This window comes from Lithobates pipiens, unplaced genomic scaffold (assembly GCF_037356315.1).
Source record: "Lithobates pipiens isolate NorthernLeopardFrog02 unplaced genomic scaffold, aLitPip1_a1.2 Scaffold_10, whole genome shotgun sequence".
Taxonomy (NCBI): Eukaryota; Metazoa; Chordata; class Amphibia; order Anura; family Ranidae; genus Lithobates; species Lithobates pipiens.
The window spans coordinates 56,830,823-56,842,906 of NW_027507686.1; the positions used below are offsets into that span (position 1 = coordinate 56,830,823).

At 42.7% G+C, this 12,084-nt stretch overlaps 1 protein-coding gene across 3 annotated transcripts in view; it reads left to right on the forward strand.

The window, feature by feature from the left end:
• LOC143930777 (phospholipase A2, minor isoenzyme-like) overlaps window positions 1-12,084 on the forward strand; it is a 111,734-nt gene that overhangs the window by 57,528 nt on the left and 42,122 nt on the right. Inside the window, exons 9-10 of one of the 3 annotated variants that reach the window (XR_013262827.1) lie at window positions 944-4,398; window positions 4,823-5,525. The exons of 1 other annotated variant lie outside the window; for it this stretch is intronic. Coding sequence is in view for 1 of the 2 variants with exons in the window: in XM_077455358.1 (XP_077311484.1) it covers window positions 944-1,125 (182 nt within the window). In the remaining variant the exon portion in view is untranslated. Of the gene's footprint in view, window positions 1-943; window positions 5,526-12,084 lie in introns of those variants that run through there. One more of the 3 variants, XM_077455358.1, reaches the window with a different exon arrangement.

Sequence of the window (12,084 nt, forward strand, 5' to 3'; positions counted from 1 at the left end):
GCACTGTCAGGTGGCAATGACAGGTGGGACAGATGAGGCATAATTGCCTCTTCCTCTTCCAGACCGATGTCCCATACAGTTGGGCCGGTGATCGGCTTTTTTTTTCTCCTCCACTGTCAGCATGAGGAGAAAAAAATTAAGGGACAGTCCCCTTACTCGGATCGGTGATCACCCAAGTCTCAGTGACTCGGTGATCACAATGTGCTCCGCGTACGCCCTGTAGGGCGCGCACAGGGAGCGTGCACAGGGGAGGCCGTCGTACAACGGCCTCCCAGAAATTCAGGTCCGCGCTGTGACCATCATTCGGCTATAGCGCGGACGTCAAGAGTTAAAAACATTTTTATTAAAAAACAATATAGTTAAAAGGGTTGTCAAAAACAGACATGACCTGCCCAAAGATTATCAGCATTAGGATGGAATTTGTGTGGCTTGCTATCCATAACCTACCATAATAATAACTGTTGTTTCTTCACATCTTGCTTATAAGTATCTCACATACTCCGTTTAAGGGCTGGTCTTCTCTGAACTACTCTACACTCAGAAGATTTAGGTTTTCACAAGATCTTTTTAACAGCACATAAGCTGTCAATCAAATCATGTGAGTGAAGAGTTGGGGGGGGGGGGCTGAGCCACGCTGTGTATGTATCAATAGTCCTGCTTGGTATTGAGTTGAGCCTTGCCCCGTGCCCCCATAGCAACTGCTTGCTATGGGGCACTTGGAAAAGAGGAGGAGACAAGATTGCCTGGCAGGGGAACCCAGAAGTCTATGTTTAGGGCCACTCTGTGCAAAACTATTGCATAGATCAGGTAAGTATGACGTGTTTGCTATTGAAAAAAAAAAAGAAGAAACCTTTATGATCACTTTAATGTCCTTGTCAATGTTCTGGTCACTCACATTTAAACTTTACAACTATGCAATAATAATGATTTTGCTCTTTTTCAGGTCCTCGAGTTTGCATTGGGGAGAATCTGGCCCGAATGGAGATCTTCCTCTTCTTTACCATTATGCTAACACACTTTGAGTTCCACTTACCAGACCCCAAGTCTCCTGCAGATCTCACCCCAGTATTCGGGATCTCTCAGGCTCCTAAGAGATACAAGATGAGGCTGGTTCCTCGCACCTAAAACAAATCAACTAAAGTCAATCAGGACAAACAATCAAGCATCTGAGTATCTCATCCTTCATAATGCACTCAGGCTCCATGTGCTATGGAACATACGGATGGATGACTCTTTGCAGTTATTGTGTTGTGTTTCGGATCATTAATGTTAAATACGATTTTCTCAAGGGTTAAGGGTATATTGAGATTGTAAAGTCCTTTACAAGACAAGTTCACTTAAAAAAACAGACCACCCTTCATAGACCCCTAACCTAATCAAATCTAAAAATTTACAAGTTGATATCATTTTATAGCTGAATTTATATATCCAACCTATTTCCATTCAGTGTGGCCCAAACCTTATCACTTCTATGGTCCTCTATGGTGTGGTATGGCCAACAGCCTGTCACAGAGGCTTTTCTGTATCAATGTACAGAAAAAGGCACCAAACCAAGCCAAAAGTCCAAGATGCTTTAAAGTATTCGAAAATCAATCACATAAAATCATCTAATGCGTTGCAAGGGCCAAAACACTCCTTCATCAGGGCTAAAAAATTGTTCTATGACTGGAAAAAACTCAACAAAAACTATAACCAGATTAATCTATATTGGATGGAATTATAAATTTGAAGGCAATTTAACAACCAGCATCTGCAGAGACAACAAATACTTTGGTCAGGATTATGTAACATTCAGTACAAAAGAAAAGGAAGGATGGCGCAAAGATTAGAGCACACACAGCATGAATATCATTAACATCATAATCAATGCATATAATGAGGATGCTCAATGCTGGATAGGAATTAAAAACAATAGGTCCTGATAAAAAATATATATAGTCCAAATAGACAGCACCAGCGGCAGCTCTTTTGGGAGTTGAAGCAAACTCTGGAAAACGGAGTGCGTTCCACGCTGGTGCGCACACGGATTAACAGGATCCAGGCTGGCCCTCTCCAACACTCTGCTGATCTACCTGCTGTAGCCTGCTAGAACACCCCTATGGATGACATCCCAGACCTCACAGGGACCCTATAGCGACCTCAGTTTTCGTTGTTACATATGCCCGATCTTCACAGACGTTATGCGAGTAGCCAATTGGCTCCGTATAGAATAAAGTGTTTTTAACCGCTTCAGCCCCGGAAGATTTTACCCCCTTCCAGACCAGAGCACTTCTTGCGATTTGGCACTGTGTCGTTTTAACTGACAATTGTCATTTATACAGTGATCAGTGCTATAAAAATGCACTGATTAATGTGTAAATTACACTGGCAGTGAATGGGGTTAACCACTAGGGGGCGATGAAGGGGTTAAGTGTGTCCCAGGGAGTGATTCTAACTGTGGGGGATGGGCCACTAGTCACATGACAGTGATCGCTGCTCCCGATGACAGAGAGCAGTGATCTCTGTCATTGCACAACCCAGAACGGGGAAATGCCTTGTTTACATAGGCATGTCCCCGTTCTGAGGCTCCATGACATGATCGCCAGGAGACCAGCGGACATCGAGTCTGCCAGTCCCGCGGGCACAGTCACGCTGTACGCAGTGGGCGCGTGCACGCGCCTACTATGCCTGCCTGTTAATGGGGACATACAGGTACGCTCATTTGCCCACTGCTGCCATTGTGCCGACGTATATCGGCGTGCAGCGGTCAGCAAGTGGTTAACTTACTGCACTTAGTTTGGTGCACCTTGTCCATAACATTCAGTACAGCATAAAGATTCCAGCAGTTATAATTAGGGAACATAGGGGGTTATTTACTAAAGGCAAATTCACTTTTCACTACAAATGCAAAGTGCACTTGAAATTTCACTGACAGTGCACTTGGAAGTGCAGTCACTGTAGATCCGAGGGGGGACATGCAAGGAAAATAAAAAAAAAACAGCATTTTAGCTTGCACATGATTGGATAATAAAATCACCAGAGCTTCCCCTCATTTCAGATCTACCCCTCAGATTTACAGCGACTGCACTTCAAAGTGCAATTTCAAGTGTAAAGTGGATTTGCCTTTCGTAAATAACCCCAATGTTTCCCTTACATTGCTGGTTATTTGAAGGGAAAAAATATTCCAGCATAGGTAGTCAGGGGGAAAAATTTGTGGCTTCATTAGTCAGTGGAAAGAAAATGTCCATCGTTATTGGTTAGTGGAAGGAAAACTTGCCCAGTTGTTAGTGGGAGAAAAAGATCAGCACCCCGTAATATTCAGATTCTTCTTAACACTCGGACCTGAGATCAAGCCGCCACCATTCTTTAAATTGCTCTTCAGTCCTCAGATCAGTCTCCACCCCCCCCCCCCCCCCGACCTCAGATCAGCTCCCTCCTTTCCCCTCTTCCCACCTTCACAACCCCTTCAGACCAGCATGGCACCTCAATGTATAGTGAGGGAGTCAATTCGCAGACTTCTCTTGTGGCCCTTTGTCATGAGTTATTTTTATCACATGATTAGAAATAGAAAGTGAGGATACATTTGTGAGGAACATGCTGGTCAGGAGTCTGATACCAACACCAGGTGCTGGAGCAAATGTTCTTGTCACTGGCACCAGAACATGGGGTGTGTGCTGATAATGAGGTCTAACAAACCCCAAACTGTGGAGGGAATGGAGTGAATTCATACTGAACACAGTGCCATCTTCATTTCTCAAACACTTATAAGTGGATAACAAAAATAGTCGGATCTAAATCTCATGTCTGTGGTAGGCATTCATGGGAGGTAACACATTACAGTCCAGTTTAAGACAGATTGACACAAAACATACCAGTTAGAGAAAATGCAGGGGGGGTCATAAAGCCTCTAAGGCAGGAGTAGGCAACCTCGGCCCTCTAGCTGTGGTGAAACTACAAATCCCATTATGCCTCTGCCTCTAGGAGTCATGCCTGTGATTGTCAAGGTCTTGCAATGTCTCATGAGACTTGTAGTTTCACCACAGGTGGAGGGCTGAGGTTGCCTACCACTGTGCTAAGGCTTGGTTCACACCTATCCATGCGGCTGTGGGAATCTCAGCAGTCAGCAATTCCCGTAACTGAAAATGCACTGTTCTGAGAAAATGCGTGGGGCTGCCATTCATTTATGTAAATTGCAGTACGCATGCGGGAACCACAGGGGAGTGGAATGGTCAAAATGACCATGCAATTTTAATGCGGGGGAAAAACGCGACCCCGCAGAAACGCACAGATGTGAACCTAGGGTAACAGAGTTCTGAAACTCTAGTAGTAAATGGCTATCAATAACTAGTCGTAAAACAGTCTATGACAATACACATCCGTGGATCTGGTTTCATTTATACTACAATAAAAATTGATCACGTCTAAGCCCTTGTACACACGGTCGGAGATTCCAATGGAATGTATCCTATTGGACAGTTTTGTCGGATATTCCGACTGTTTGTGGTCTCCATCGGACTGTTTCCATCGGAATATCCGACGGACCAACTTTTCAAACTTGCCAGTAAAATTTTCAGACAAAATGCTGCGATCGGACATACTCCGATCATGTGTAGCCTACTCCAACGGACAAAGTGCCACGCATGCTCAGATCAAATTCCTAGACCAAAGCTATTAGCTACTAGCCTGAACATAGTCCTGTTGTAACGAAATAACGTCATCGCGTTATGTACAATCAGATTTTCCGACAACTTAGTCTGACCGTGTGTATGCAACATCACTTCCGGACCTCTTCAGGAATTAATCTGATGATTTGGTTGTCGGAATCTCCGACCGTATGTACAAGGGCTAAGGCTCTCAACTCTGGTTTATATTACATAATTCCATCTGTAACAGAGATATCCTCTTAAAAAGATCAGTTGGATACCAACCACTCCTATATTATCTGGTTCAGCCGGCTGATGAAACACATTAAGTCTCCTAACCAATATATGCATTCAATTTAGATCATATTTGATCTCTATTGAATCATCATACTTTTATTCTGTACAAGAATACAGTAAAATGTTTGCCAGATTGTGAAACCTGGGCAGATGGAAACAAATATATATTTAGCGCACTTGGCATTAAGGGAGTGTCCAGTAGAGCATAATAAAACATTTCAATATCCCTTCAGCACACTCTTCAGACCCTTAAATTGGTTGCATAGTTTCTGGAATCCCATTTCCAAAGACCAGAAAATATGGCTGCATTTGCTGTTCTGTAGTTTTATTTTTAATATTAAAAACAGCTAAGGATATTGAGAGAGCCATCTTTTTATACCAGAGACTGACCAGCCAGACTGGACTTTTTTTGCAAATTAATTAAGCTCTGCACAAAACCAAACACCAGGCGATCTTTGCTAAGTACTTTTCATGTTTAATCTTGTTTATTTTACTGCTGCTTAATGTCTGCTTTGTTTTTCGTAAAATTATAGTTAAAATTGTTAAGCAGTGATTTTGAATGCTGTAACCAGAAATTAAATAAACTTTTTTTATCACTTTGAAGAAGACTACCATATTGTAAACTCTGTTACAATCCTGATTCCTGTCCCGAGTAAGGCCATGATACATACATTTCTTTTGAAAGGTCATTCCTTTTGTCATTTTTTTTGTAAAACACATCAAAAGTCATGCATGCCGCATCTTTGGTGCACTTTCAGAAAACATGGCAAAAATGGGCACCCTAACAGAAATCAATGGGACCCCAGCTAAATATGTAGGTAAAACATATGAAAACTCCACATACTTCAGCACTGCAACCAAACCACAGTACAAAAGTTGGACCCCGGCCTAAGGCTGCATTCACACCTGAGCATTCTGCAAATGTGAGCAAAAGCATGTGTTTTTGTACGTGTTCATGAAACATGTACAAAACACGTTTCCCACTTGGTGTGCCAATTATTGTCAATGGCACCTCACATGCGCCAAACTGACGTGCATTTTTGCAATCATCAAAAGTGTCAAGATGTGCAAAGTTCAAGCCAAAAAAAGGTACATGAATTTCTTTGTCACACATAGGGCAGCTCACTGAAACAAACTGTCTGCCCTGCGCATGTAGCACGAAAACGGAAACACAAAAAAGTGTGCAAAAACGTATGTTCATGAGACGCTAAGCGTGAACATAGCCTAAATGTAATTGCTTTGTAAGTCATCCCTCATAGCTCATTTAGAAGCAACAAATTGTCATGTCTGAGTCTTCAGAACCAGTCTCCGGGAACTCCAATCTTCAGCCTTGGCTGAAGGTGAGACTTCGAGAGGAGGAAAATACACTGCAATTTCTTAGATGCCTGGGATCCCCCCATGTGTGGCATTATGTGGATGGCAGATTGAATTGCACCTTTTTTTTGCTTTCTAATGCCGCGTACACACGATCGAATTGTATGACGGACTTAGTCCGTCATACAATCCGGCGGACTTTCTACCGAATGGACTTGGCCACACACGGATACACAAAAAGTCAGACGAAAGCTTGCGCGATGACGTACAGCACGTACGACGGGACTAGAAATAGGAAGTCCAAGACACAGCAAAGCACCCTTTGGGCTCCTTCTGCTGACTTTGCGTTAGTGGAAGTTTGGTTAGAGACGATTCGCGCTTTTCAGACTTCAGCTTAATTCGTCCGTTATTTTATTTTTTTATTTATTCTCGAATTGGAATATTAATCATAAGATGAGGATGAATAAAGACATTTGTGATAACTCTGTGAATATAAGCAGCAAAGCAACTTCACTTTTCTCGCATTATGAAGAAGAAAAGAATGTGCTATATTAAAAGATCACAAAATTAGCAGCATGACGAATATGCTAGCTTCAATACGAACACTAGTTTTACAAGACAGAGCACTTCCGCCCTGTAAATCCTTTCTGGGCATGCGCCATTCTTAGTCCGTCGGACTAGCATACTGACGAACGTATTGTCCGCTGAAACCAAAGTACGACGGGAAGATTGGTGTGCAAACCGGCCTTCTTAGTACTCCGGACTTCACGCTGAAAAAGTCCGCTGAAGCCCACACACGATCGGATTGTCAGTTGAAATACGTTTCAACGGACTAAGTACGTCATACAATTCGATCGTGTGTACGCGGCATTACCCTCCAAGTTTGTTGCATGTGTTCACGTGTGTGCCTTATGTTGTGTGGGGGAATGATTAGTGTGTTCCTTATTTACTTTGTTCAATGAAACTGAAAGAATACATGAACTGTATATAGTGTAAAATGTGTGTATAGCAGAAACAATGAATCTGTTGGGTTTCTGGTAAATTCTCAGAATCAATCACCAATGTCATCTTATTAGTTGATTGACAAAAGTTTCCTAACATTTCTGTTTGATTGTTCCATTGTTAGATCAACTTCTGTCAAACAAGGACAGCCATACATGGATCAAAATGTAGCCAGATCCTGCTGAACTGGACAGAAAGAAATATAGAAATATAGATAGAAAGCTTAAAGTGGTTCTAAAGCTTCAATGTTTTTTTTTTTTACCTTAATGCATTCTATGCATTAAGGTAAAAATCCTTCTGTGCTGCAGGAGCCCCCCTCCCCCACTCTTATGCCGTGTCAAATTTTCCGATGGGAAATGTTCGATGGGAGCTTGTTGTCGGAAATTCCGACCATGTGTAGGCTCCACCGGACATTTTCCGTCAGCTGGATCTCAAATTTTCCGACAACGAAATCCGATTGTGTGTACACAATTCCGACACACAAAATTGCATGTATGCTCAGAATCAAGCAGAAGAGCCGCACTGGCTATTGAAGTTCAATTTTTTTCGGCTCGTCATACGTGTTGTACGCCACCGTGTTCTTGACGTTCAGAAGTTGTGTGTGCAAGACAAGTTTGAGCCAACATCCATGGATTTTGTTGTTGGAATGTGCGATTGTGTGTACGAGGCATTATTCTTATCTGAGCCTGATTCGATCCAGTGTTGTACACAAGAGCATCAGCTCTCACAGCTGTCTCCCTCCTCACAGGGCAGATTGATAGCAGCAGAGGCCATTGGCTCCTGCTGCTGTCAATCAAATGCTGTGACAAGGAAGCAGGGCCCAGTCGCCCAGTCTGTGTCAATAGACGCTGACGGGACAGCTCAGGAGCAAAGAGGAGGAGCCTGGAGCAACGGTGGGGACCCCAGAAAAAGGAGGATCTGGGCTGTTCTGTGCAAAACCGTTGCACAGAGTAGGTAAGTATAACACATTTGTTATTTTAGCTTATAAAAAACCCACCAAAGTCTTATATATAATTTAAGGCTTCATTGCTATCTTTAGCTTTTCTAAATGCAGGAGAAGTTATCTGGGTACTATACACAACTTTTAGGCTGGGTTCACACTAGAACACACAGCGGCTCACAGCAGGAGTCCGGGGCATCCCCATTCACTGTTTTAGGTCCGATTTCAGCCTGAATTTTGGGCTGAATTTGGACCTGAAATTGACCAAAAGGCGCACAGGACTCGTGTGCAATTCGCACTGGAGCCGCTCTGGAGATTTGTGCACCGGCTCCATAGAAAGACGGTCACAATCTCTTGCTATGCGAATTGGATGTGGTGAAACCCGCATTCAATTCGCATAGGTGTGAACCCAGCCTAAAGCTTCCCAGATCACTTGAGATTGTAGGCCACACCTACCCACACAAATACCTTACCCAACAACCATAAATATAATAAAGAGAACAAGAAATGATGGCAAATAATGGCCGCGGCACTTTTATTAGATTAAAATATTTATCAAAATTGGCAAATATCTAACTTTATTATTACAGAACCATATTCAACATAACATCAATACAATCGCTCAATTATTAGAACTCGAGCAACATAAATACAGCTTATATCAGAATATAAACGTTCCCCCCCCCCCAGATATCTAGGGTGACCCATCCACATAGAAATGCATGTGACTTGGGTCACATGCAGCTGGACGCGTCATTGGGTCACATGCAGCTGGACAGCTGGACGCGTCAAAGAGGAAGTCCCAGCCTCTGCAGCCCCTTATATATATTATTCCTGGAATTCCAGAAATTCCCAGCTGTTCCCATTGGATCCCAGTGGAACAACTCATTAACTTTTAAAGAGACAGTACTCCCTATACCAATGCCTATATTTATAATATTAGGAAATTACTAATAATATAAAGTGGGGCCTGGGAGGCCACAATCTCAAGAAAGGGGGTCCCAATTAGTGCCACCCTTTTATCATTCTCTGCATTTAAATGTTCCTTCTTTAAAGCAAGTTCAGCCATGTTTAGTCACATTTACATGCTTTTAGCCGCAATAACCTGCATTTAGGGTGAAGGACACCATTACAAAATCATTACCTTCATGTTTATGTGTTTGGAAATAGTAGCAGCACCTCTCTCCCCATGTGTGCTCCAGCAGTCTGGCCTATGGTGTGCTACCTGTACCAGCTTTCTGTCTTTTGTCAACACTTGGAATGTTCTGAATAAAAAAGAATTTTGATCCAATACGGAGTGCGGCCATTTCTTCTATTATTATTTGCTACAAAACACCTTAGAGTGTTTATACACAACTGCAGAAGTGTATGTTATTAATGGACATTTAGTCTATGGACACTCCTATACAGCATTGAAGAGTGATCCACTATATATGGTTGACTTATCTAAGTACTTCTCTTATACTACCTAGAGCTTCCATTTATGCCTTTACTGACTATCCATTTAAGAATATTTTGAAAACTGTGGGAGAGCTAAGCTGACTTGGTCTGATCCTACATAACATTGTCAGAAAACATATATATAAATCCTGAAGAAGCGGTTCCCGCGAAACATGTCAAGCTTCCTGTAATTCATACTTTGTAGCAAATAATTGAAGAACTCTGGATGGCAGCACTCCAAGATAAATTCAAATGCCTTTTATTTGTGAAGCAGAATCACACAAAAGAGGATCACAGCAAAGCAACAATAGCTAACGTGTTTCACACTACCAAGAGTGCTTACTCATAGCTAACAAACATGGAAACATATGACAAATATAATTCATAGTTAAACACACATTGAATTGGATTATCAATTCAATTTTCATTATGCATCCAAAAAGTAGGCACTTGTCTACATTCCACCCCCCTAATGAATGGTCTGACCTTGGATCAGACCCTAAAATTACACAAAACACTTTGTAAACCATATAACACATTTTACAACGATAAACCTGTTTTCTTACAGCAATGGAGTACTTCAGGCAAAAATAAAGGCAATAATAACTTGGTGCATAAAACACTCAGTTAACAGGGAGAAAAACATAGTCCTCGGTCATATATAAGAAAGAGGATCTGAAAACTTGACCACTCACCAGAAACCAGTTGACGTCTCCTGATCTGATGCACTACAGGTTGGTTTGCCCCAGATATGTAAATTTCAACACGGTCAATGTATATGTGCCGACCTAAGCTCAACTCCTCATAGACCCACTGAAAGTCAGCATTCACTCATTCTGTCTGCTTCTCCAAGATGCAACTGTGAACTGTGAACTGTGCCAGTGCATGGATATAGTCCCATACAGATTTGACATAAATATGTGGACATATGTTTCAATGTTTTCAATCTCTCTGAAGAGTGCTAGCGTTAGTGTGTGGAAGTGTTTTCTGGGATGAGTAAAAGTCTTAGGGGTAGCATTAAAGCTGCTGTGAAAGAGTTGGGGGCCAGCAGTTTTACTAACCACATCATGCCCACAAACTAGTGGGGAAGTAAAAGGTAGGCACACACCTAAAAACCTTTTAAACATTTCACCTTTTTAAATTTATTTTAGGATTTGTACCAAAGATCGAGCTTTTCCTCATGGTTCTCACCTTTCTCTTCTCTTACTATATAAACTCTCTTTGGCACTTGTAATGCTTTTGCTTCATACACTAGTTAACCTGGATTCTTAAGTGTTATCTTTAATTGGCAGAACTTGAGCTAAGGACACTAACTTAAGCTAAGGGCAATATTGAGATACCCCTCTTTACAAATGGCAGCCTTCTATGGAGGTCAGATCTTGGTGCAGCTCTTCATGAAATCGAGGACACTGTTAACCAGTGGCAGCTGGTGAAGTTTTAGGATGACCCCACCCTTCCTTTTTGACCCCTCCCACTTGGTAAAAATGGATGTGGTCTCAGCGAAATAGTGAGCGTGGCTCTATGTGGTGTGGTTAGCAGCTGAAATGAAAGAGGGACGGAGGGAGAGGGAGAGAGAGATGGAGGGACAGCAGGCCCAGATCCTACACAACAATAGAAATATGTGTATTCTAGAAAGTTTAACAATCAGCAGATAAAGATATTCCAAACACCTGGTGTTAACACTTCAATCATCCCGGTACCATGGTTGTTATGGTGTCAGGATGATTGAAGCACATTATTTCTATTATTATATTGTAATATAAAATGAAATCATTCAACTCACCATAATGCACAATCAGTGGGAGCCCTGAGTGTGTCACTAGCCACGTCGCTTGCCATCAGATCTCCCCAGTGGAGTCCGTCCTTATATGCAGCCTGTGTCACACAAAGTTCAGCCTGTGTCACACCAAATTCAGCCTGTGTCCCCCAAATGCAGCCTTCTGTGTCCCCCAAATGTAGCCTCCTGTGTACCCCAAATGCAGCCTCCTGTGTACCCCAAATGCAGCCTCCTGTGTCCCTCAAATTCATCCTGTGCCCCCCAAATGCAGCCTGTGTCCTCCAAATGCAGTCTCCTGTGCCCCCAAATGCAGCCTCCTGTGTCCCCCAAATGTAGCCTTGCCTGGGTCACATCGAACCTCCCCGTTCTCCGGGGGCGCACAGCGTTACTACTTACCTTGCTGTGTGTTGTCCTCTCCCGTCCTGCGGTGTCCCCTTCCACAACGGTGGTGTCCTCTCATACTTCCTGGTTCTTTTCTCCCAGGTGCAATGGGAGAAAGAAAACAGGAAGTGACATCAAACTGAGATGTCAAGCAAACCGCCTGGCCATAGTAATAGATAATACAAGCGCTGGGAGGAAGCTACTCGGTGCCTCGGAAAGCGCAGCGGGCTAAAATGAAGCGCCGCGTCTGCAATCTTGTGATTGCATAGACATGGCATTTCCCATAAGTGCACTTTTTTTTGTGGCTGCCT